Genomic DNA, 26,552 nt, shown 5'->3' with positions numbered 1-26,552 from the left:
GAAGTCATGCTCATCTGGATCAATGGAGATGTTCCCACTAACCATCCACCCAGTAAATGCGGGGGTGCTGCAGTGTGAGGTCCTTGGCTGGCCCTTCCTTCTTGGCTTGATAGAGCTTGAATTTATTAAGGGCATGGTTGAAGGTCTGCTGATAAGTTTCAGTAGACAGCCAAGTTATCACTGAGGATCTAATTGCCATTTTATTTACCTGTTTATATTGGAACTGGCTTTACATTTATTGTCTGCAGTTGTATCATGACCTCAGAGACCTTTTAAAATTAAGAACACTTTATTAATGTGAATATGAGCTCTGTATTTCTTGTTTGTGCAGTTCCTAGCAGAGTGGGGGTTTTATCTGCGACTGAGCTCCTAGTTGCTATGGCAATACAAGTAATAAATAAATAGTAAAAATAATACATTGGTATAAAGTATTCTGATTTTGTAAGCATGCTTTCTAGAATAGTAATAACAGAACTTCCTACAGTTTAATGTTTCTGAGCAGTATTTCACTATTAGGGTGGCCCAAAACACTTGTTAATGTTATCATGCTCTGTACATGCTATGAAAAGGTAATGGAGCTCTACCAAATACTGCTGGAGCTTTTTGGCAGTACTGGTCAAGGCTTCAATTCTCTGTCATCAGAGGTGTACCTAGGAGAAGATATGTTTGTGTGTGTGTGCACATGTATGCATATGCCAGAGTCAGGCACGTCCAAACTGGTGAGCTTGCAAATATGAAGGACAAGCAGCAACCTCATGGGCTTCTGTTTCTCAACAATACCATAATGTGCCCACTCTTGTTCAGATGAAAATCCCTTTATACTTCTCAGGTTGTGCAAGAAGGCCACAAAAAAAGCTCTAATTTATGTTTACACTCACTTTAAAGAATTTCATTTATTTATTTATCATACAAAGAAGAATTAAGCTCATCTACCCAAGACACAATCTTGAAACATAAAGCTGTGGAACGAGTCATATTTGAAAGGGCTGCAGAACTGATGCTTCCTGAACAATCTCAAAATTATGAGATTTTTCTCTTTTTTTCTGAATATGTATTAATTTACATTTCCATTGTAGATGGACATGAGCTCTGGAAATTGAAAACATGCAGAAAAATAACTGGTTTTCTTCCTGTTTTGCAGGGAAGATAACAAATATTGGTGAAATCTGAAGTGTCTGCACGTTTGCTTCTTTATTGAAACAAAATTATATTTACTCCTAGAAAAGTATACATAAAGTCAGATAAAGTTAGAGATATGTGCGTGTGCATGTGTATTGAATACACATAAACTGCTGATAGGTACATTTATAAAGTAAGGAAGTATAAACCTTCATTCTTGAACAGTGACAGATGTACCTGGTAATATTCAGCAGCACCACTGGTCATTGAAATGCTTAAGTATACTTTTGCCTGTCGACACATTTCCAAAATAGGTGAAGAATTAAATGTTTAAAAATATAAAATATAAACATGATTGATTAGCAAACAAAAAGGAAGGTTAAATCTACAATGCTCAGAGATAATCCAAAGACCTGATGAATCTGTGTGTATATAAAATAAGCTCATGTTTCTAAGGACAAGCCCTGAAAAATTAAGTTGATAGCTCTATGCATCTTCATTGCAATATATTTAATTACATAGGATTAAGGACCAGCAGTAGCACAGCCAATAGCACGTTGGAACTGCAGTTTCTTACTACTGCAAGTTGTAGAATAAAATGACTTCTAAAATAGTTATTAGCTACAGAAAGCACGTCTGAAGAACTGAAGCACAGCTGTAACAATATCAAAACAAACGGCTTTTTTCAGCTTTATCCCAAACTTCTTTTGTTTTTAACAACAGGCATCAGCTGTAAAAGATTGGAATTCTTTTTTTTCTTTCTTTTTCTACTTTTTTCCAAATCCTCCAGTTAAAGAAGACTCTTTCCTTCAACTTACTTCTTCATACAGATAGAGTGTAATATGACTTTACAACATCACAAATATCCTTTGAATGAAGACATTACATGGGAGAAAAGTTAACTTGCAGTTCAAACACAGCAGAGCAACAGTCTGCTCTTCTGCTCCTTCAAGGACAGCAGGTAAAGATCACTCTGACTTTCTCTTGGGAAAGCAAGTGGTCAAACATGCAAACTGGAGAGCACTTGGATGTGACCTCCATTTCTTGAAGCTTAATCACTGGCTTCTGCCTGATGCTATGTCCTGCTGAGGTGACATTTTTCCTAAGCGTGCCTAGCAGATGACACCCTGAACAGTAAGTACTTAAGGTAACATCTGGTTTGTGGATCCTGCCAAACAGACAAATGTTTGGTTATGTCAGGACTTCAGGCAATCAAGTGGATGTCTGACTACAGAAAACTGATGTATATTACCGGGAGAAAGAGAGACACCAGAGAACTTCAAACATCTGTACTGCTGAGTGGGAGGTACACGAATACAGTGCTGTCCCAGGCACCAAGCCATCTCTTCCTCCCAGTGGCGCCAGCCCTCAGTGTCAAACCTTAGGATACACCTTTCACTGACTTACAAAGCAAATTTATCATGACAAGCTCAATGATCCAGGAGCAACAGCTGCCCAGCAACTTGTCTCTGCTTTCACTTAGATCAAAGAGACAAGTTGCTTGTTGACAGCAGTAACCTGATGCGTACTTTTAATGCCAACTTTTACCCAAAAGTGAGAGTCTTCTAGTGTATTCCAAATCCAAAATCTGGGGGAAGAAATTAATTAATAAGGTCTGGTGAAAGAGAAGCCTAATACTTCTCCATACCCTTATCTTCTAGAGGTGGAAAGACATTTGGAAAGACACCAAATCAACAGGAAAGGCTGTTGGTTGGGCAGCTAAATTTTTAAAAGATAAGTAGTGACAAGCTTAATGTGCAAGAGCAAACCTGTGTCACTTGTACTTATTAAGCAAAAAAATCAAGATCTAAAATAGGATCTGCACAGCCTGTACAGAGTTAGAATGATCAATACCAGTGTGTTCTGCATTAGCTTTATGTAGAGTATAACCTGAAATTTAAGGCTAAGCCTGGTTACTTTGTTTTTCCAGTGAGCAGAGCATAGCTTACCAAAAGGACTCACCCTCCCTCTCTATCACTGGCAAAAACATTGGGCCACCCCTGCAGCGATGATACATCAAGAAGGTTTACAGGTTTCCCTCTCACATCTTCATTAAACGGAATAGCATTTGTGCTCAATATTAGTCTACGTCAATGCCCACACTAAAGTACTGCCTGCAAGTGAGCATCTGCTGCATTTGCATGTAGCTTGCAGACCCCAGTGGGCAGCAACAGAACAGGGAAACCCTTGTGAGCCCTCTGCTCTCTTCCACTGACCATGAAGATTAAACTGTGCAAAACTGAGGGCTTGGCAAAACATTTGTTGAAAAACTTTACTGTAGGTGAGGAGAGTCAAGGGCCCAGTTTCTGTGAGGCTGGTGGCAGGGTGCAAGTAACTGCTGGCACTGGGGAAAGGCACCTGGTTTGGAACTCACAGTCATCCCTACAATTATTTCCAGCAGAACTGGAACTCATAATTCCCAATTTTCTCTTGAGGAAATGCTCCACAGCTCCTTAAAAACTATGTTGACTTGGAAACGTAACAAAACCCCAGCGCCCAATCTATCCTCAGTTTATATGGGACTTTTGATCCATCTGATATGAATTCAACCTTCTCTTCCACCCAGGATTATACACCTGTTACAGAAGGAAGTCCACTCTGTAGCCGGTTTGAGTTTTCCCATGACCTCTGGTATAAGTTACTCAACAAAGTACTTATACCAGATCCATGGATGGATCATCAACACAAAACAATTTGATTTGTGCGCATCCCCATCAGAATGGACCTCAGTGCTGAAAGACGGCTCATTGCCAGTCCAAACCATTACCTGAAGTTTTCCCTGGCTGTGTTGCCTGCATGCTGGCACCAAGAGATTTTGCTGGTTGGATTGAGTCCACTTTCCTGGACATATCTTCTCAATCTGTAATATTATTTCCCTCATTGAGCTACAGAATAGGGCTCCTGCTGAATTCACAGAGTCCTGCTCACCTTTGCTTGTGATCATTGGAGACTCTGTCATGGAACGCTCCCCAGTGGCAGCATAGGTATGTTATGGAGGTATCACCAACGTAGAATTATTTCTGATCATGGGGGTGTCCTGGACAGGGGGGAAGGACACAGCCTGTTATTTTTATCTTTATAAACCCATCTGGACATCTTCAGCTCACCAGATTTTTTTTCTGATTCATGCAGCCAGACTCTAACAAACTCCTGCTGGCTTATGTCTTTTACTGTGATGTGGAGCATCTTAATTCCAAGTGGTCGGAGAAAGACAGCAGCATTTTCCTACCCCTTTCATATTCTTACAGCAATGAGCCTGGGCTGATTGCTCTGCATGCAGAAAGTCATCGAAAGCCAGAGGGAATTCTGTACTTGAAAAGGTTTCAGCCATGAAATGCAGCAAGCACCAACAGCAGTTCTCAGTGAGCTTCAAAGGAATATGACGTTCTTTTGCTGTTCTGAATGTTGTCAGGTATTTTAGCAGTATTTCTTCTTGCTCAGGCAGTTATACTATAGTTTCTCTACAACTGGGTGTGTATACATACAAAGAAGTATAAGTCATTCAAAAGCTATTCAAAAAAACAAAGTCTCAGGTGGTCTGAGTGGAATATTACGTGATTTCTTTAGTGTTTACTGTAATCCTTGCAAGGTGTTAGGCAAGTTGCTGAAACAGCTGAAGCTGGTATTCATATACGTGGCTTTGTATCACAAAAGGACACTGAAACACTGCTGGATTTACTTGTGGTTTACTTGCAAAAATTCACTCCTAAATTTCCAACTCAGGCTTTGGAGCAGTATGGAAAGCCTAATGAAGTTATGGTACAGTGCTTTTTCATAATGCTTGTTCTAGAGGCATTGTTAGAGAAACAGAAGTCAGAATGTGCCTGTTATATAAAAAGTAGCTGCACTGGGTATAAACAGAAAGTGAAATAACTTGTAAGTCATGACAAGAACTTTTTAAAAGCTCTAAATTGTAAACAAGAAAACAAGAGAGGAAGAACAGACAGGAAAGAATAGCTCAGCTAAGATTTGGGGGATTTTAATGAGCTGTGATTTTTCCATAACTTCCAGCAACTGCCAGTATGTATCCTGCCTAGGAATATACAAGAAATGGTACTCTGACTATAGATACTCAGAGTCTTCAGTAGTAGTTATGTATGTAACAGTGTAATTTATCAAATAACAAGAGCATATAGTGCATAATTAAAATGGGAAATTCATTGCTAAAGTTAAGTTAAAAATGAAAGTGGGTTTAAAAAGGGAGCCACCAAATCGGTATAGGTCCACCTGGTCTGTTAAACCGTCATTTAAAGGCAGCTTGCAGAGTAGCAAGTCTTTAATTTACTGATGGCCAGTTGCTCGTTTTGGCAAAGATGGCCCAACCACACACTTTAACTTGCTTAATTACCAGATTTTTCGTAAACTGTTGGTGACCACCAGAAACAGGCTGCTGGGCTAGCCTTTGGCCTAGTCCATATGGATGCTCCAAGGTCTTGCCATTAGAGCTTGGCTGGAAAGTAGTCAGTTCCTATTTCTCATAATTTAAATGTGGAGGAACCAAGTTCCCCTTTGGTGCCTTCTCAAGGTCTCTGCACAGTGGTTACTGTGAGGCTTCAGACACCCTCTGCTCCTCCCTCACATTCCTCACATTGTGCCCACCTGGTCAACACGCAGGTGCAGGGGCAAGGCATTTCTTGCCATTTAAAGGCTATTTTATCTACCTGACATCTACTTATAGCAGGGAAATCTAACAAACTCCCGCTGATTTGTGTCTTCACTGTGTTACCAAGCATCCTAATTCCAGGCAGAAGCACTTTGCTGCAGAGTCAGAGGATACGTTATACCCTTTTTATCAGTACGCAACCCCAGTCATAATGTACGCCCAGAGGAAGAAACATTTCCCATGCAGAGAATGACTCAGACTAGGTCACAGCAGAGGGAGAAGGAAAGTGGAGAAGAGTGAAGAGTATCTGCAGTTTATAAAGGTGGCATTTATCTTAAAAGAGTGACAGCTGCTCGCTGTGAAGTTACAGGGAAGTATTGTGATTTTCTGACTCTGAAGCCCACAGTTTAGGAACCAGTGATCAAGAATATGAAAAAGCTGCATATGCTGAAAAAGTCATCTGTAATAAGACAGGGTCAGATTGTGATGAAGCTCACTCATATTGAGTGGCATTTTCCTTCTTGTGCCTCTGTTGACATTACCATCATCATTACTGGTAAAATAAGGCTGAGTAAAGTGCAACTGCAGTTGCTCTCCTTTTGAGTGCTGATAATTGATTATTAATAGATGTCAACAGATTTCAGTATTTTTCAGCATACCCATCTCTGCTGGACTATAACAACAGTATAAGGTTCTCCTGGCAGGACTCTTATAAATACCAGGTTATCTAGTAGATTTTACACCCCTGTCCCATGGTGCTTCCAGCTGTGTTAGGGCTCAGGAGTGTGAGCTGCAACAACTATCAGGCATGAAGCTGGCTCTCTGTTTATAAGATTAAACAATGACTAAGCTTAGCAAAAATTATAAACAGTGGTGTAATAAGGCTGTCATTGCAGTATAACTAGAGTAAAATGAAACTGTTATAAAACATAACTGCATATTATTATAGCAAAGTCAAACGCAATGAGAAAATGCTTCCTTTCCGTATAAATGTTCCACCTGTCTGCATACAGTGTGCTACGCAAAGTCCCCAGTTTAATCACCTCTTAGCTGTGTCATGACTCTTTCCTGATGCAAAACACAGCAATGCACCAAACCAGCTAGGGAAAACAGAAATCATTAAACAAGCATAGTCTTAAAGAGTCCAGCTAGTCTTCCTTAGGTTTTGTGTATTTAATGGCCCAGATGAAAAACAGATTAAATTTATAGAAGATGTGCAAAAGCAGATTAATCATTAGGTTTGTATCAGAGATGGGCTGTGTCTTGTAATATCTATCTGTCAGTCTGTGCTGGGAGAGATGCACAGAATGGAGAGGAACATACAAGGCTCTAACCCACATGGCACAAGAAAAGCATCCTACGTCTGTCACAGAAGAGATGGGCTTGTAACCTCCTGGGAATGGCCTGGCCACTTATGGAGCAAGTGCTCTGCTCTTCTCTCATTCTGGCTGTGAGTTTGTTTTCACAGGCACCTCTCGGAGACGGAAGGAGGTGGATCTCACACAGGCTATGGTACTCCTTGGTCTGGCAGGAAACTTATTGACCCACAGAAAGCCTTGGGAGAAAAGAGAGCTGAAGAGAATGGTTACATGTATTTTTATAGCAGGCAGGTTGCAACAGAGGTTGGGCTGGGCTGGACAGGACTTGCTCGCCTTTGTCCGGTTTGTTTCCTTGCAACTGGGGACCACCTGTTTGCTCAGGCACCACCTGAGCAGGCCTCAAGTTTTTCATTCATCCTTTTTAATCTTTAAACAGGGATGTCACCAGGTGGTATTTGCAAGGTCATCAGGTAAACTTGGATCAGCTCATTAAACTGAACTCACTGATTTACCATACAAGACCAGAGAACTAAGGGTACGTAAAAATGAAAAGAAATCATGAAGAAAGCTGGTGTTTCTTTGAAGCACTGAGAATGTCTGAGAAAAGCAGCGATGTAAAGGGAGAAACTTGGAGCCAGAAGATCTAAACTTCCCCTTGATTCTAAACTTAGCTCAGCCACTGGCCCACCGAGCAGATGACTCAGTGCACTTCCTTGAACTTAAATCATTCCTTTCACAAAACTTGTTAAAGAAAGACGTCAGTGTAAATTAGATGTTGTGTCTAAGTTTAGCTATGTCTGATACATAAATATTGGAACTTTAATGTGTTATCATTTTTGTCTGATTTTGAAATATGTGCGTATACATACACATATGCATATATATACATGGCAAGGGAGAGAAAGATCTCTTTGTGCTATTTTTACGATTTAATTTACATATATTGTTATTTTGCTGGTGACATAAGAGCTCACAACTGATTAAAAGTTTAACCATTTTCAGAGCAGCCTGATTCCCACACCACCCAAGCACTCTTCATTCTCTTGAACTGTCAGGGAAGTTTCAATCCCATCCAAGCAGTGAGAGCTGAGAGAGTACACGTTCGGCAGATAACATACATAATAGCTGATTTCTTGTGACACTAATCTTCATTCCTGAGGGAAAGACAGTCATTTATTCATAACTATACCACTCAAAAGTAACCATTCTTCTCACCATGGAGATATATGTCAAAACAGAGATCAGCCATAGGCTGAGTCTAATCTAATCTGTCCAAAATGAATATATATTTAGATCTGTTGTCAGATCTTGAATGCTAAACCCTTTAGCCTGGGCAACTGTTTTCCCAGTCTGCCCTCTCCACCTATAAATATACTTACCACATTGGGTATACAGTACCAGAGAAGCATATTAACCCTGCAAAAACTGAGCAGGTTACAAGGCTGACCAACCTTTCTGATATGAGCCATTAGAGGACAGAACACAAGACTTCCAGAAATGACAGAGGAAAAAATGATAATTTTTGTTTAAGTGTCTCTCTCCTTTGACACCTGTCTGAAATCAGCAGGCCCTTCATTCTCAAATGGTTGACCCAGCAAATGAGAAACACAGGCCCCAACTTGGATGCCTGTTTTGAATAATCTGTGGAAGATGGCAATGAAAATTCCATTTCTCATAAAACTGTTAATTCTCAATGTCACTCTCCTTTCTTCAGTTCACATTTCCATTCTGGGGATGTCAGCTTGGAGGCATTTGTTTGTGCTGTATGCTTTCTCATCCAGTTATACCTCTATGGTTCCCCGTCTTCTGATACTGAGGTGCTGGGGAGCACTACAGAAGAACCAGAAGGGACTGCCACTGTTCTGTGCAACTTCTCTACTTCATACTACCATAAATCTTCATGAGGTTCTTTTTGAAATGGAATATCTGAAACTCATCTCAGAGCCTGAAGAGAAAGAGATTTTCTCTCTGTGATTCACGTAGAGAAACAATACTGTTTCAGAGATCAATATATCTATCTTAGATATTTCATTACTGAAATTGTGAAACAAACACCCTTGTATAAATGGGAAACATACTTATTATACATTATTATACAATGCTTATCTCCACTGTTTGTAAGCTGGCATATTTCTGATCCTCAAATATCCATGTTCAAAACTAAATCACATTTTTAGGCTTGGATAAATCCCACTGACAGTCAATTAACCAATTATTGCAAAAGGTGCTTTGTTTTGCATTTATTCTGCCTTAGCAGTTCAACCACATTGCCATAGATGCATCATGTACTACTTATATGTGTATTCCAGGTAAGTAACTGAGCCACGGTCTGTTTTAGCAAAAGCATTTCCAGATGTGTCATATGGGTTTACAGTGAATAGGACCTCAGCTATGCCAGGGTGGGATTGCCTCTAGGAACCCAAGTGCAAAAGAAGGAGATTTGACAGCAGCCTGTTACAAGTCACTCTGACTTGCTCTCTCCCAGGATTTGCACTTAGGCTGGGATCGGTCCTTCTCTGAAAGAAAAAGATCTGCACCAGAGCTGGGCTGGGGTCATGTATCACACACAATACACAGATACACAATTGGCATTGGTGGAATGTGTCTACACCTGCTAAAGGTGGCAGTAATGGGTGCCAGGAGACAGCTGAGATGACAAAGCATGGTGGTCGTGAAAAAAAATTTAATGCCTCCCAGAATAGAAGATAGTAAGGTAAAGTCTCTCGAAGAAGTGCTTTAGTGCAACTTAACACAAAGTAGTACAAAATATGAATCAACAGCAATAGTGTCACTTTGGGGCCATGGCTTCTGTGCATGTAAAGTAACCATCTGGAAAGAAGATAGGTGTGGGAGAGGACTGTGAACAGATCACGATCTCCCAGCATAAGGAAATGGACAGGAGAGCAAATGCAACCCTTGTTAGCAATGTTCAGCACCTGGGGAAGAAGAGGAAAGTTACTGCTTTTTGCCACATGCTTGAGGTGGTCACTGCCAGGTCCTGTAACCATGTCTAGTTTCAACACTTCAGCAAGGTGTTAATAAATACAAATGGTTCAGGAATAATACCATCTGTGGAAAGCCTCCCTCACAGTGAGCACTTGAAGATCAAACTTGCTATCTCAAAGACAAGGTAGAGAGGAGACTAAATCTCTGCCTAAGACTACCTACATGGAGAGAAAAATCTACAGGCATTAGAGATTCTTCAGCAGACTACAAATCTGTTGGACTCAAAAAATGAGACAAACAGAAACAAGGAACAGAATGCTAAACTGCTACATTTGGAACAACTTATCCAGCAAATTTGCCATTCCTGCAAGTCTTGCAATCCATACTGCTGTCATACAGAATAGCTCACTCAGATATTAAATGCTAAATGAAGGACTCCATGAAATCCTATGCCCTGTATTATACAAGATGGCATAGATGATCATAAGAGTACCCTTGGGTCTTAAAAATCTATGAGTGTAGTTAAGAGGACATGTACTTCTAGAGGCTAAGCATGAGGTCCTTAAAGTTTTCAGGGATATGCTTTCCCTGGAGGTTTTTCTTGGAGAAAGACTAAGTGATTTATAGTAGAATTTGAAACCAAGCTGCTAAAGTATCAAGTAACAAGCCCCCCAAAGATCAAACTTCCTCCTGATTTTCTATTTTCTTAACTCTAGGTGAAAGATATACAGTGATTTAATTATTGTTTTTGGAAGATGACGAAGAAGGCTGGAAGGCTCTGGAGGCACATGGAGAGGAGGTCAGCACCCTTACAAGCAAATCTTGTGAGGCAGATGCTGCCCATAGCCAGGTTTACACCAGGGATCTACAGAAACAGGTTTTTTTCAAGCTCTTTGGGTTTTGATGACCTCTGTGACAGATATGGTGTTGCACTATGTTCCTGAGGGCTGGAATTTGGAGCAGTATGTCCTGCTCTGTTCAGCCTCCTTTACTAACTAAAGGGAGTTTGTCACTTTGGCTGAATGTCAGGAAGTTTTTACAATGCAAGGTTCCAAAAATCATGTCTTGTTTAGTCATTCTCATTTCCTCAGCTGGCTTTCTCCCTTTCTGCTGCTAGTCAGATAGCAGGATACAGAACATCAGCAATCCCCACAAAACTCATGCTATAAGATTCAACATCACACATTTTCCAAGTGTATCATTTCAGATGGCAGTTTATATCACTGGGAATAGAACTGAGTTTCTTCATTAAATCATACTTGTTTCAGTAAAGAGGAATTTCAGTAGAGTGAGGCTAGGACCATCTCTATGTCATTTCCAGCACAATTTCCATCTCCTGCGCATTTTCAAAAAGTGCCAGGACTTGATGGAGAGGACCTTATTTTCTAGGTGGACCAGTCCCAAGTTTCAGTCCCTAGATACCAATACCATGAAGGTCTTCAGCTTGGATCTTGTAAGCACATCTTCAGTTTAGATGAGCAGGAAATGCAGTGTGATTATGAGTACTGCATAATTACTAAATAAACCTAACAGCAGTTTTTCAATGTATGCTGCCTTTGAGAAACAGTGACTTGATTTTCTTGTGAAAGTCTGACAAATCACTGCCCTCTCCCCTTTCCTCAATAGTTACTTCTTTTACATTCTTCTCTGACCCAATCTGCACTTAATCAGAACGTTAATCTTGCTTTCCACCAGCTCCTGACCCATACTTCTGATATCACCAGCCTTTTAAGTTCTCTCAGTGTTTTCAAATTAGTCAGTAAAACACTGTTGCTGAAACTAGCCTAGGAGGTGAATTCTTGGCAGAGGGGATATGACCAGTCTGTCTTAAATCCTGGATTTAAGAGTTTTGAAAAATAAATTGCTAGGAAATTGTCATTTAATTCCTGTGCTTTGGTTTTTAATTTTATGATCTTAGAAGGAAATAGGGTTTAGTTTAAAATAAATTGCTGTAACTTTCCAATATGCTTGGGTAAAGTCCCTGAGCTACAATAAAAATAATAAGCATAAACAGCTATTGCTAAACTATAGTGAAGATTAAAGGTCAGATACCCCAACTTCTGCTTTGATGGTGCCAACAAACCATCCTGTCTGTGCTTTTTCGTTGTAGCCACATATCACCCTGCAAAGCTTAAGTAACTCTTTCTGGTGCTTCAGGACCATTTTGTAGGACAGCCCAAGATCTTTTTTAATCCAAAGAAAGATGCCCAAGCCGGGTGACTCTGGGAAGAACATTATCACATGCAGGATGTTCATTAAAAGAGGATTAGGTGAAGATCTGATCAAACATGCCGATTACGCTTAAAATAAACGGCTTCTAAGCACAGGAATTGTTAGAGGGATGGGCGATAGGCACAGACTGGTTCTGTTCGCATATTTTAGAGAGTGTTATTGAGCTGGTGAGTGTGTAACCAGGCTTTTTACTTCTGTTTAGTTTACTCGAACAGAGGAGTAACCACCAGCTAAAGTGTCAGAGGTTATCTGATGGTAAAACGTGGAGACTTAATAAAAATATATGAAAAACATGAAAAGTTAAATATGAACTAATTGGGAAAAAAAAAAGAAAGAAAAATATTGAATGAAATGCAGCTTTCACTGAGGTTCTAGATTTCTCTCCCCCAAACATTAGACGAAATTGCATTGTTTACAAAAATTTATTAATACAAACTTTACACACTTTGTATAACAGTTATCAAAGTCCTAGTTATAGATATCATGTGTGTAATAATACTTTGTTTAAGTTCTTTTTATATTCATTTGCACACAAAATAAGTTCTCCAAGACTAACATCTACCTACTATGACTGTATCTGAAATCTTCTCAGATTTTGGTAAGGCTGTTGGCGTTTCTAAAAATAGACAAGTCATACAAAGGATAATAACCTAGGTGATCATTTCATAATGCTTGCGACTAGCCACTGAACTCTAACTGATAAGGTCATAAATAAAACGTCAAGAGAGCCCTATGTCAATTATACCACAGCCGACACAAACACAGAGAACTCTGCCCATTGCCACAGAACAGAGAAGTACGACTAAAACGCAAGCCGATGTGTTGCAGCATCGTAGGGCCACTAAATAGCCATCTGTGAACTCGTGGCGATTTACAAGGTGAAGAGAAGGCACGAAAGCTGCAAACTGCTCCCTCCCCCCCGCCTTCCTCCGCCTCGGGAGCCCGCGCCGGTGCGGGCAGGACGGGCAGGGGAGCTGCCGGGGCAGCACGGGCAGGCGCTACCGGCACTGCGGGCAGCACGGGCGAGCCCCGGAGGGGCCAGGCAGCCCGGTTAAAGGTGTCGGCACTGCTGGCAGTGCGGATAAGCAGTGCCGGCAGCGTCTGGCCGCCCCGCCGGGGTCTGCCCGCTTCCCTCCTCCCCGGCCAGGGAAGGAGGTTTTTACCCGCGACTTATTTGGTCTGGGGGGTGAGGGACTGCTTTCCGGCGTCTTGAATGCGGGGCTCGCTTTGTGTCTTTGGAAAGACTCCTGAAAGGTTGGTGTGGTGAGCCGGGGGGAGGCGGGAGCCTCCGCGTCCTCCTTCGACCCCTGCCCGAGCTGAGGGATGGGGCCAGCCCCCGGCGGAAGGTAAGATAGGAGTCCGTACATAGAGAGATGAGGTGGAAATGGTTTATCTCGTTAGAAACCGGACCACAGGTGAACACTACACATTCTTTTATGACAAAAGTTTGTTTTATGAAATAAATTTTACTAAGCAATAAGCCAGAATGTAGAAAAATACATTTTACCTCCAAACTCAATAAACAAGGAACAAAAACTTTCATAGTAGTGCATAAGTCTTTAGTGGTAGCTACAACAGGGGTTCCTAAACTTGTACAACAAGAGCTTGCATAAAACAGAACAAAGGAGTGAGAGAGCGTTCACAATCTTTTTTTTTTTTTTATCTTTTTTTTTTTTTCTTTTTGTTCCCCAAAAGAACATAACCCGAAAAGGTTACTCAGGTGGGTTAAACAGAGCTCGGAAAAGTACGAAGAGAGGATGAGAGGCAGGAGGGTCTACAAGATAAAACAGTCAAAGAAAAGAGCAAGTCCGACAGAAAAAAAACTGCAAAGGCGAGAACCCTGCTTGTTACACATGATGAAAAGCATGGACAGCACTGGAGAGTAACACACTGTACTTTGCATCCAGGTCCAGTACCGAGCTGCTCGGGGCAGTTGGGTAGCGGATCGGAGGTGGGGTTGCCTCGTCTTCCCTACACCTTGCGGCACCGGCTCTGGCACCGACATCGGTACCAGAGCCGGCCCCGGGTGCCTCGGGGGACGCCGGGGGCCGCCGCCGCTCACTTCCCCGCTCTTTCCACACGGGTCCTATCTCCGCTTTCGCTTTGTTCTGCAACTCTGCCCAGCCAGCCAGAAGAGCAGTGCACGGGGCTTAGTACTTACTATCTTTGCTGCTGGTTCGGGATCTAGGGGGTGGGGGTTGGCTTTGGCTTATTTTTTGTTTTGAATTTTCTTTTTTGCTATTTTGGTTTTGTTTTCGTTTTTAACTATTTCTCCCTCCAATAGGCAACTAAGATGAACAATTTGGATCGAGCTGTTGTTTTTCACAAGAGAATTATCTTCTAAGCTCATTGTTTGAGGAGGCACTAATATAGATACAACTTGAATCAAAGATAGCAGGAGGAGAAAAAATAAATATCGAAATCTAGAGGAAAGGGGAAGTTGCCTCTTCAGAGAGGCTAGTGGCAAAGGAGCCTGCCTTGGGACTCACCGGGGGAAGAATCTGCTTCGCCAATTTTCCCAAATCATTTTCCTCATAATCCCCTGGGAGCAGGGCATCCTTCTCTATGTACAGTAGCAAATGGTGAAAATTAATGTCTTCGACCCTGTCGCGGATAAAAATACTATCCTTTTAATTTCCGTTACAAAAATAGGAATAATATTCAAAACAATGATTGTCCTTTTTTTTTTCCTATTTATTTTCTATAAAAACATAAACAGCTCAGGCGAATTTTTGTTTTTCTGCAGGCTTTATATGAAGAATTGTTCTTTAGTATTCTTAGTAGTATTTATATATATATATTTATATATTATATATAACTTAATGATTGGTCCACAAAGTAGAACTGTGCGTTTCTCTAGTGCTTTTGTACAAAAGAAAAACAATATTATTATCAAAATATTCATTTAATGGCTTTACTTCATACATAAATACATGTTTAGGTAACACAGGAGCGGTGATTGTTCAGTCAGTTTGGAAATTACTTTTGTTTTTGTTTAGATTTTTTGTTGTTGTTGGGTCTCTCTCTCTCTCTTTCTCTCTCTCTCTCTCTTAGGACTTTGTATACACAGGAGTGGCTGGTTACTCATCGCTACAAATACGCTACTCGGCGTCCTTTGTTTTTAACTCTTTGTTTATACCTTTTCCCCAGGACGGCTGCTAAGTATTTCTTGACAGCCATTTGTTTCCGGTAGCGGCTGTAGCTGTCCGTGAAGATGCCGTCTATGTGCCGTTTGGTCAGCGGTTCCGTCTCGTCCCCCGGGCCGCCGCTGCCACCGCTGCAAGCACCGAGAAGCACAGCTGCATCAGCCGGGGCAGCTCCGCACCCCTCCGCGCCTCCCCCGGCCCTGCGCTACCCCGCCGCCACACGCTGCGCGGAAGATGCGCTGGGAGACAAAGGCCGCGCCGAAACCCATCTCCCGACGTCGTGCGCACAAGTGGCAAGACAATATCTCCTCCCATGAATTATTCATAAAGGCAGGGAAAGCTGGGCTTTTCCCCGGGGCTTTATTAACATGTTACCTTCTGCCAAAGGGCGGCGGGTGGCACCGGGCTCACCCCTGCCCCGCCGGCCGCGGGGAGCCCCGCCCGCCTCCGAGGGGTGCGCGGGTCTGCAGCCCGGCCCAGGCCCCCCCGCTTCAGCCGAGCCCTCGGGCATCGCTTCCGACAGACTGTCCCCCCACAGCAAAAGGGGGAAGCTGCCCAATTTATAATCTTAAATCAGATGGTTGCAAAGAACTGCAGAGACATATACATATAAATGCACGCATACATATACATACGTACATTTATATATGCCCGAGCGTGCTAAACCAAAGCAACCTCCGCGAACGCCTGCGCTGACAGCCAGGCTCCCCCTGCGCCTGCCGCAGGTCCCGGGGGATGCTGAGGTTTGGGAAGCCGGAGTCCCCCAGCCCCGGAGCCGCCGCAGCACATTCCCAGGCCCAGCCCGGCAGCTTTGTTCCTTCCAGCCGCGGCCTTTTCCGCGCCTCCGCGGCAGCAGCACCAACGCCCACCGCGGGAAAGAACGAGCAGAAACCCTTACCCGACCCGCTTAGCCATCAGGGAGTGCAGATATTTCCTGGCGGATAGCTGGCCCAGGAGTTTCCTGTAGGCTTTGTTGAAGATCCCATCGGCGTGCCTGTGCGGAGGAAAGAGCCCGCGGATGAGCGGCGAGGCCCGTGAGTGGCCGCTGCGGGGTGCGGAAGCCGGGGCGGTGGCTATGACCGCCTGTCCCCACCGGCGAGGGGAGGGCAGGTGGCAGCTCCCCGTTTCCTCGGGGACCCTCTTCCCCACCCAGAGCCCTTTTCACTGCACTTGGTCGACTCCGGCCCGGCTGGGGATTTCTCTTCCATTTGCGGGAGCATCTTTAGCCGTCTCCTGCACGGCTGCCGCCCCGCTCCCTCCCCCTGGCTGCTGGAGGTAAGGCGGCTTTTCCTGTTCTAGACTTTAAACTGGGCATCGGGACCTAGACAGGGTGGTTTGGGTTCAGGATATTTTTTTTTGTGAGTGTTAGGGAGGTTGCTATTGCTGTTGGCTATTTGATGATGATGATTATTATTATTATTATTTCCACCTCCCCGATCGGTAAGACCCGTTTTACTCCCGCCTCAAAATTCACGCCTGACACCCCGCGAGTTGCAGTCACCTCTTTTCCGGTGGGTAATACAAGGTGTACATCTCGCCGATCATGGAGGACGGATTCGCTATACCAAGGGGCTCGTGATCATACGCGAAGTCCTGCAGGGTGTTCCCATCCTCGTCGTAGACCTCATCCTCCAGCCTGGCAACGAGAGCACCAAGGGGAAGGAGTCAGCCGGGCTCCGCGGGGCGCTCCGGTCGCGGTGCCTCGGTGGCCACCCTTCCGCGGAACCTACCCGGGCGCCCAGGGAACCCCGTCCGACTGCCCCGACCCCTCCCTGAGCCCGCCCGTCCCCCATCCCCGCCCTCCGCCGCCTCTGCGGGGCAGGACCACGGGGGAGGGAACACACCGCTGTCAGACGCGCTCCGAGAAAAGCCCCAAACATCCCCCCTATCCCCGACTCCCCCGGGCCGAGAATCAGCCCCTTTCCACCGCAAGCTGCCGCTGGTGCTTCCCGAGCGTAGCGCACGCACCCTGCCTCACGCATACACACACGCGTTTGTGTGCCAAGGGCTGGGCTGGAGCCGAGCAGCCTCCCCGCGGAGCAGGGGCGGTGAGCGGCAGCCCCCGGGGCTGGAGCCGGGGGCCGGGTCCCGCTCTTCCCCGCAAGCGCCCGGGGGGCCGGGGGGGAGGATTCACTTGTAGTTGTCTTTCGTTGAATGGTGCCTCTGCCCTTTGAGATCTCGCCAGTTTTGTTCTCCCCCCACCTCCCGATCCCCACCCCCCGCTCTCTGCCTCCCTCTCTGCAGTACGATGTAGGTCATTGTACGTTACAGGCAGCTATTTTTGTCTGTGAGCTTTAGCGGAGGTATTAATAATAGATGCCGCTAAAGTGTTTCACTCCTGCTAATTCAGGAGCTTGAAAGAGGAGAGCCAGGTTGCTGCTGGCTAATGGCCCCGCAGACCACGGAGCCCCTTCCCCGCAGCCGCTCTGCCAGGAGAAAGGAAAGGGGCTGCTGTCAGCCAGCCCCGACGGGCTGCCGGTTCTTACAAGGACACCTCGGAGCCCCCAAAAGCACAGCCTCCTGACAGCTTGGCGCTCCCAGCACCGCCCCCCGCTCACAGCTGAGCCGCACAGCGGTGACCCTCGCTGGGCACCCCGGAATTGAGCCAACGGCCGCGGGGCGGAACAACAGCACCCAGTCCCAAACTCCCCAAGTCAAGCAGCACCTGTCTCTCGAGCAGACGGCAAGCAGCTCGGGAGCAGGCTGACAGCGGCCTCCCCGGACGGGCTGCCCCTGCCCTCAGCCACGGCCCGGCACGGGAAACGCGCCCTTGCCGATGGCCCAAGGGGTCCCCTACTTCTGCCTCAAACACAGTGGGGGGCAACCCTCCCCTTCGGCTGCCGGGTGGAAAGGGGCAGCACAGGAGCCCAGCAAGACAACTCCGAACCGACACAGAAAACAAAGCAACCTTGTGCCAGGCGCCTTCTTTCACTTTTTGAGTAAGGAGGTCGTACACAGACAGGTAAACACGGGAGCAGGCTGAATCCCTGTCAGCTCCCACACGAACCAGGGCATCTTTCACAAGCTCAAAGCCAACGGCGCACCCGCCCCTCCCGCCCCGTTCTCCCCGTCCGGTCCTGCGGTGCTCGCCCTTCACCCTCGGCACCCGAAAGCGTTCGGGGCCTGTGCGGGACAGGGGGCGGGCGGGGAAAGCCTGCGCTGCAGCCGAAGGAGACCCTCCTCCATGACCGACCCTCGCAGCGGTTTCTATCGCGGGGAGCAGGGGGTGGGCACACAGCCGACGGGGGGCGGGGGGGTGTTCGTTTGGTGACTCCTCATCCCCTTCCACTTTGCTCCCCGGCAAGAACCCTCTGCCCATAGCAAAGCCGGTAGCAAAGACAGGGCAGTTGGGGGTGGGTGAAGGTGTCCTAGCGGAGATCCCGGGCGGGGGACAGACCTACCTGAGAGCCGGGTACTGAAGTCCGGCTGCAGGTGAGCAGTAGACGCTGCAGTGCATTATTATGCCATAGATCAGGAGTGCTAGGAGCGCTTTGCTACACATTGCCACTCTGTGCGGGAGGGAAAGGAAAACCGCTGTCAAAAAATAAAAAAAAAAAAAAAGGAAAAAGGAGGATAAAACACCACCCCACGATACACCGAGCCCCCAGGCGAGCGTGCGGGGAAGAGGCGCAGCGCAGCCTGTGGGGGAAGGAGCCCTGGGCAGCAGAGTTGCGCGGAGAGGCGCGGAGGTGCCCAGCGCAGAGCGCTGCTGCCGCTGCCTGCCCCGTCGATGCCCGCAAGCCCGCCCGCCCCGGGATCACTGTTGGAAGGCCCGGCAAGCTGCCTTGTGTCCTTACCATGAAATTCTAAACACCCGGCACTAAGAGCGTTTGGCTGCGAAAACAAAAAGGGCAGGTCTTTAAGGGAAGACAAAAAAAAAAAAAAAGGCTTAAAAAAAAAAAGAAAAAAGACCCCAAATGGGGGTGGGGGAAAATTCAGGTGTCTCCCAAGTTGCGGCCGAAAAAAGAGTTAAAACCCTCGTGGCATCGCCTTTCCGATGGGCGAAGGAACCGCGGGATGAAGAAGATGCGAAGGCAGCAGTGAGTTGTTTGCTGGTTTTAGGGGAATCCACTCCGAAAAGAAAAAGAGAAAAAAATAAAAAAGAGAGGAAAATATATAAATGGGAAAAAGTTTGCAGGTAGCAGCACAGATCTGGAGTGGAGGCTGCAAGGGAAGGGGAAGAGAGGGATGGAGGGAGATGTCGCCTGCGAAGGGAGCGCAGGGAAAAGAGGGAACGGAGCCGGGAGCGGCGGGCTGGCTGCGGGCGGTGCGCTCTTCCCCGGCTCTCTCTCCTCACTGAGCGCCTTCAGCCTTCTCCTCTTCTTCTCTTCCTGCTCGGTGGCTCCAAACTTGACCAGCCTTCCGCAGCCTTCCGTCTGATACGCAATTAGCAACAAAATCTTTGCAAACACCCCGCTTCAGCAAGAGCCCTCTTCGTAAACATTTGCCTGCTTGTTACCTTAGAGGACGGGCAATATTGTTTGTTGCCCCCGTGGTGGTGTCCGGATTTTTATTCATGAATCAAATGCCTTTTTTTTTTTTCTCCCCCAGTCACGTAATAATCGGGTATCAGAAAAGACGTCACCACCCCAATTCCTCAAGGAACACAGTTCTGTGTCGTCCTCAAAGATGAGCTTATCAGGAGTCATAAAGCTTCTCATAAACACCAACTCACACCCCACCTCCTCCCCCCCCCCCCCCCCCCCAAGAACAAACAAAAAAAAAATATAGAAAAAGAAGAAAAGAAACCCAAACCTAACAACCAAACAGCAGCACCTGCAAAACCCCACTACCTATCCCACAAACCTAAATGGATGATCGCCACGGTCAACTTTTACCTGACGTGGGAAGGGACCAGGGAGGCGGAGGAGGGCCTTTTGGGGTGGGCTGGGGGTCCCCGGACCTGGCGGGCTTCCCCCGCGGCTTACCTCCGCGGGGAGACGGGGAGCCAGCTCACTCCTCTCGGGGCCCAGCTGCTGGGCTCAGGCCCCCGCGGAGCTGCCCGCCGCTGTGAGCGCGCAGGCGGAGCGGCCCCGGCACGGAACCCGTACTGCCACGGAGATTTGGGAATAGGAGTGCCTTTTTTTTCTCGACCTCCCCCCCCCTTCTTACTTCTTTTTATTGCCTTTTGGTTTTCTTTCTTTTGAAGGAATCTTGGTATTATTCTCATTACGCAAGGCCCCCCCTTCCGCGGGGCAAACCAGCAGCGCCGTAACCGCTCCGCGTGTGCCGGTGCAGCAAAGGGGCGGGGGGAACGGTCCCCAAGGGCGCCCCGTGGGAAGGTCCCACGCTGGGCGATTGCGGCTCTCTGTGGCGATGGGGGAGGCTTCCCCCCTTTCCCTTGCCCCTCACCTCCTTGTAATGAGATAGAGGTGCGCATCACAGCACTTGGAAGAGCGGGAGGGGACGGGGGGGGGGGGACGGGGGGATAAAAAAGAAAAGGAAAAGGAAAAAAAAAAGTTGATTAGCAGGAGGGACTGGAAGGGAAATCCCTTCTCTAGGGACTTTCCCGCCGCCGGGATTATTTTCCCCCAGGTGATGCGGAGCGCCGGGAGCGGACCACCGACGGGCTGCCATCCGCTGGGATTGAGCTCGTCTCCGCGCTCTCCTCCCTCGGCCGCCGAAAATCAGCTCTTCATTTCCGAGAATGACCCAAAGAAACACAGGCTGCCATTACTGCACATTTTAATTACTGGGATCATAAGCAGAGAGTTCAGGAAGCAGCAATAATATAGTTCTCCTGTTTCCTATTTGAATGCGTTCGGTGTTAGACGCTTGAATGAGTTATTCGAGCCCGAATCGATTTCTCAAAAATAACAACAACAAAAAACACACCATACAATTACATTCTTATTATGCTCATTTAAGGTTTCAAAATCTTTTTCCGGACATAAAGGAAATTTAACGTGAATGAAATTGGTCCGGTGAAATGGCCATCGACGAAATGCCGGGGCGGGAGGGGGGCACGCAGCAGCAGGGACTCCGCTGTCCCATATAGGAACGCGAAGGGTTCCCGGGAGGAGAATGGACTGGGGAAGGGGACACCCAAACGGTGGGCTTCCCCATCGACGGGCGCTGGCGCGCTCCCCCTCAGAACCTGATCGCGGAGCGCGGGGAGCTGCGGGGCTGAGCCCGCGCGGACGGTCCGTGAGCGGAGGGCGCCACCGCGCGGGCAGCGGCGCTCCTGCGGCCGTCGGGCGGGCCGGGGGTGCCCCGATCCCCCGGGTTGTGAGGGTGGAGGTAGCACGAGACAGCCCTCGCGGGTCCCCTTAGGTCTCCCGGACCCTGCTATGAAAGCCAAAGAGACTGGAATCAGGAGCAATACGTTTTAAACCTGTGGCTGATTCCACTTTCGAAAAGGTCCTTTCAGCTACGTTTTGTTTACATCGTTTCATTTCCCCTCCTCCCTCCCCAGATCCCCCACATACAGAAAGTACCTGCAGCATGCCTGAAATACTGTGCATCAGCAGCACACCGATACAGTTGCCATGAACCAGACCCCCAGTGTCACCCACGTACTGCTGCGGATGCAGGAGCAATATCAGGATGGTTTGCAAAAAGCACAACTTCTATGCTCTCATGTAGGGTGAGTAACTCACACGATTCATGCCAATAAAATTCTCAGGGCATCTCTATCTACTTCACAGGTGTGTGTGGACAAAGCGAATGTACATATGACTTGATTGTGGTTTAGGCTGAATAAGTGAAGGCTTAAATCTGGTTGCAGTGTACAAGTAAATTTCCAGTTAACTCTGTCATTTCAAGGCTGAGAGGGATTTAAGGTTTAAAATAGTTTTCTCTAAGGTGGCAACTGAAGAAACGTAGGGTTTTTTTCATTGGCAGAATTTCCTTCATTTTTCTCCTACCAGCTTAAGTTAGACTTTTTAATTTACCTGACTACAATATTTTAAATATCTATTTTATTAACTAGAACATTGCAATTCTATGGGTTTTTCTAGAGGAGATTACATCCACTAAGCCTTTTTAAACCTGATCAGGACTGACTGCTCTAAAACATATTGCCATCAGTTTAATTCCAGGGAACATATTTCATCATGTCCCATGATGGGTATCTTTTCTTCACCACTTCTCAGAAAACTCCTTCTCAGAAAACTCCTTTTCTTTTTTTTTCTTTTCTTTTATTTTTCCTATTTATGTCTATTTCATAAAAAAAATACCACTAGTGATCTATCAAATTGTCAGGAACTCCATTGGTCCATAAAGCCATATGATACCCCCATGCACACTTGTTGGATGTCCAGCCACTATATTCCTGTTTTCTCAGTATGTCCCACTTCAGCCATGTATTTTAAGAGGAACCTGGAAAACTGTTGGACAAGGAATACATAATTTTACCATGAAAAAGCACGCATTTTTCTGCCAATATAGAAAAGGATGAATTCTTCTTTCTCAAAAGCAGACAATCCTACCAACCTAGCTGTCTCTCTCACATACACACTATGGGTTTATTGTGCCTTGTTACTGTCTCTCCCCAAGCCTTCTTTCTTGCTGCATTGGCTTGGAAAACCCACTGCAGACCAGTCTGCCGATGAGTACATGACTGCATCAGCTTTATGAGCATCATGCCAGGCTTCATCTTTTCTTGGCTTTCCAGCCTCCTCCTCTCTGAAAACTATCTCCTGGGAAGGATGGACTTGTCAGAGGGGAGATGTACTCATCCACGAAGTCACTGGTGTAGCTATGGTCATCTGATAATGGCTAATTAAAGGATTGCCTGGCAGAAGAACAGAAGTTATTAAAGCTCAAGCAGGCGAAGCCAGGGCTTGGCGGACATTTCAGCACTTCCAGCTGATACATGGCAGCCCTGACAGGAGTGGGAAAGCCCCACTTTCCTCATTGAGGCTAGGCAGCAATCAACTCAGGGAGAGAGAGCACTGAAGCGTTTCATTCAGGGTTGTTTTTTCTTTTATTAAACCATCCCCTCTTGAGCCTTCTCTAAGTAAAAGCAGCAAAATGTTTAGGCACACTCTGGAAAGCACATACATCTGTGTGCTTCCTCATGTCTATCAGAGACCAAAAGAGCAAAGCTGTAATCCAGACAGGTTGCTTACCCAGGGACCTTCTATGCAGCAGGTACAAACCATGGGAAAAATAGAGAGCACCAACCAGGGACAGCTCTCTCAAGACATGAGAAGGACAAGCCTTGCCTGGTGGCTGGGGCCCTTGCCAGTGTCTTCCCAGGTGACCACCAGATCTTAGTAAAGTCTCAAAGGATATCACAGATAATTCTTTGTTTCCTTTTATCACCTCAATTATATTCCCATGCAAACAATTAATAAACATTCTCAAGTAAATGCACTCTGAGGAAAAGGGCTGGGATTTTTTATTTCTTTTATTTTCTGAAGTGAGGAGGCAGAACAGTGTTTCCCAAGACAGCAGTGTAGGAGCACAAGGAGTGCAGTCATCCAGCTTAGTGCTCACGGTGAGAGACAAGGTCAGTGGGTTGCCAACATAGAAACTTGGTGTTCAATCTTACATGGTGGGCGTCCTCCTCCCCCTCTTCAGTAAATGAAGCCAGATGACTACGACAACACAAAAGCAAAGGAAGAGTCATTCACATCCGAACACAAAGGCAAGAAAAGCACTTCTAGAGGAATGAAAGACCAAACAGTGAACTCGGTTCCACAAGGAGGTACCACCATGCTATGCATGTGATAGATAATTTCCTTGGCTGATCAATAGATACATTTATAATCTCCTGTCTTTCACCAAAGTAAATTCATATTCTATAAGAAAACAAACAAAAGAAAATCCTTGATGTTTTTTGACAATGGCTCTTTGATCAATCATTTATATGAAAATTATAAGTTTCCTAAATTACGAAAGGCAAACAACACAAAAAAAAATCACCTTTTGAAGATTTAATATTACAAAGGCCTTTTCTACACTAAAGCCAGCAAGCTACAAAATGCCACTAAAGATCTTGCTAGTCCACAGGGGAGAATAAAAGACTGCTGCACTGGCAGCAGGTCTAGGTCTATTCCCACTCTCACTTCCATTTGGTCTGGTGTTCAGGGAAGGGTAAATCCTTAAGCAGATTGAACATGCAAAGTTTCACAGAGTGCTGCCAAGCTACAGTAAATTTATACTGGACAAAGAATGACCACAATATCTTTGTGTTCCAGGTGGCTTTAGACGCAGCTGTAACCCAGTATGAATGCTAAGTACTGGTTTTGTACCCAAATGTAACAGAGTTTGGGGTACACCTTTAGAAACAGTGGGACTGCCACATGCCTGTATCCAAAACTAAAACCCATCTGTAGTTCTGAGGTATTGCTAATGGCAGAGCTAAAGTTATTCATAGTTTAGATTTACCAGAAATAGTTGGAACAAATTAATAATGAATTAGAACATTTCTTATCATCACAGGAGCAAGAGGGAATAAATAGAATCATCCATATTTTCTTATTACAAAACAGTGTGCAGCCTATTACCAAACACTAATTTTGTGTTGCTTGTGCTGGAAAACTGTTGAAGGGTCCCTGGCTCCTGACAGCGCTGCTTAATTCAGTCTGATGGGAGCAAGGCTGTGCAGAAGCAGGCCAGGGTGGGCAGGTGAGGACCATCCCAACAGGGGTAAATCCCAGACTGCCAGAGCTCAATAGTTCCAATTAACCACGCTAAAGACAACAGAGACAGGTCACACAGAGCACAGTAAACATCAATCAAGTCCGCATATTGTGATGAGAGGATAACGAATTCTGTCTCATTAAGGAAAAAAAGACATGTGGGTGGGCATCGAAGCCTGTCCTCAGTGGCTCGTGCACCCTGTAGTGCAGTGTCTGCCTTGTCGGGCTGTAGTCCATGCTGGACACAGCCAAAATTGCACTGAGTGTGGGAGTCCTTCATACAGCTTAGCTCCTCATTTTGTGCACAGTGAGCAACGGTGAGAGCTCCCACATCCCTTTGCAGGGCAGGAGGGGCCCTGCTTGGCCAGAGGCATATCTCCAGAAAGACAAAGCATGTGGGATGAGATCAGGGTTCTGAGTTTGCTGGCCTCTGTGCCAGGAGTTGACTGGACAGCAGACATGAAGGCTGTGAGCCAGACACCAGAGCCAGGAGCCAGCACACTCTTTTTGGCTGCGGCCATAACTGAGCTCGCAGAAAGCACGGGGACATTTGGACAGTGGCTGTCCCCAGAGAGGTCACAGGTTGGATTTCTCCATCAGCAGCGTGCACTGACAGCCACTTCTCTGGCTGTGTGAGACCAGGGGCTATTTTAGCACCTGGTTGCCTTTAACTGTCAGTTTCTGGGCTTCCCGGGCTCTGAAACATGCCACAATCAAACAGCATGAAATGAATCTCTAACTGCATACATGACGCACTGGAGGATCTTTAAGGGCCAAAGCTTCCAACCATAAGGCAGCATCACTGTTTTTAAACATTTTTTTATTTGTTTAAGTTCAATAAAGTACTTGGGTCTCCTTAGCCTAAAGGAAATGGGCAATTCTTAGTTCTTATATTTAAGGATGGCACAAAGAATTTTTTATGTGTGGCCTTATGGCCTGATCCATCTCTATCCTCTAATAAAATGTATTTCTGCAACAGCTGAGGCAATTAATCACTTAAACAGAATTGGATTACCATCTCCATTACTTAAACATCTTTAAAGTCAGGCTTGCTGTCTTTCTAAAAGATTCCAAGCTATCGAGCCATTCTTTGCCCTCCTTTATTCAAAGGTCAGGCTGTATGTTGGTAATGGCCTCTTGTAATGTCAAAAATTGGTCTCTGACCCTTGTAATGCCACAGGAAAGACTTTCACTGATTTCAGACAGAACTGCACTAGATTTTTTGACCTTTCTCATTAGGAATGAAGATTGTCTGCAGAAACTCCTATCTGATTTCCTAACTCCAGGTACGTGTCTATTAAGCTCATTATGTAAATACTGCTGTCTTTGGTCCTCTTTGAATTTCATAGGAATTTACAGAACTCAAAACAACCAGAAGTTACTAGGACATTGCAAGACTGAACCGTCTCTTTTCACCCCCCAATCTGTGTTAAATCCCCAGAGGTGCCTGTCTTTGTCAACAGAACAACAAAATAATATAACTATGATAGTCTGTAGAAATGTTTAAAATCCTGAAACTTCAATATGATATTTTTCACTGTATTGAAATTCCCCTTCCTGATGCAACTATATTATTGATTTTGTAGTTAAAAGTAAA

General features: G+C 45.7%; 1 protein-coding gene across 3 annotated transcripts; it reads right to left on the bottom strand.

The window, feature by feature from the left end:
- Positions 1 to 13,593: 13,593 nt before the first annotated feature.
- Positions 13,594 to 19,930, bottom strand: ADCYAP1 (adenylate cyclase activating polypeptide 1). 3 transcript variants are annotated; one of them, XM_062632883.1, is made up of 5 exons: positions 19,163 to 19,930; positions 18,767 to 18,874; positions 16,867 to 17,001; positions 16,264 to 16,359; positions 13,594 to 15,496 (listed from the first exon to the last, which is right to left on the bottom strand). In XM_062632883.1, exons 2-5 carry the CDS (start codon positions 18,865 to 18,867, stop codon positions 15,310 to 15,312), a joined length of 519 nt encoding a protein of 172 aa, XP_062488867.1. In that variant the 5' UTR covers positions 18,868 to 18,874; positions 19,163 to 19,930; the 3' UTR covers positions 13,594 to 15,309. The 3 variants fall into 3 exon arrangements, with proteins under 3 accessions (XP_062488867.1, XP_062488869.1, XP_062488868.1); XM_062632885.1 differs by lacking the exon at positions 19,163 to 19,930 and having other exon boundaries at positions 18,767 to 19,064; XM_062632884.1 differs by lacking the exons at positions 18,767 to 18,874; positions 19,163 to 19,930 and adding an exon at positions 17,334 to 17,505.
- Positions 19,931 to 26,552: the final 6,622 nt, after the last annotated feature.

This window comes from Pezoporus occidentalis, unplaced genomic scaffold (assembly GCF_034315485.1).
Source record: "Pezoporus occidentalis ecotype Australia unplaced genomic scaffold, CSIRO_AGI_Poc_V1 ctg4, whole genome shotgun sequence".
Taxonomy (NCBI): domain Eukaryota; kingdom Metazoa; phylum Chordata; class Aves; order Psittaciformes; family Psittacidae; genus Pezoporus; species Pezoporus occidentalis.
The sequence above is the reverse complement of the archived record's forward strand: the minus strand, read 5'-3'. Positions and strand labels throughout refer to the sequence as shown.

Coding starts and splice junctions, on each gene's coding strand:
- ADCYAP1 (XM_062632883.1), bottom strand. CDS start 18,867: ATGTGTAGCAAAGCGCTCCTAGCACTCCTGATCTATGGCATAATAATG. Junction 17,002..18,766: donor CTTCAGTACCCGGCTCTCAG/GTAGGTCTGTCC, acceptor TCTCGTTGCCAG/GCTGGAGGATGAGGTCTACG. Junction 15,497..16,263: donor CTGATGGCTAAGCGGGTCGG/GTAAGGGTTTCT, acceptor CGGTGCTTGCAG/CGGTGGCAGCGGCGGCCCGG.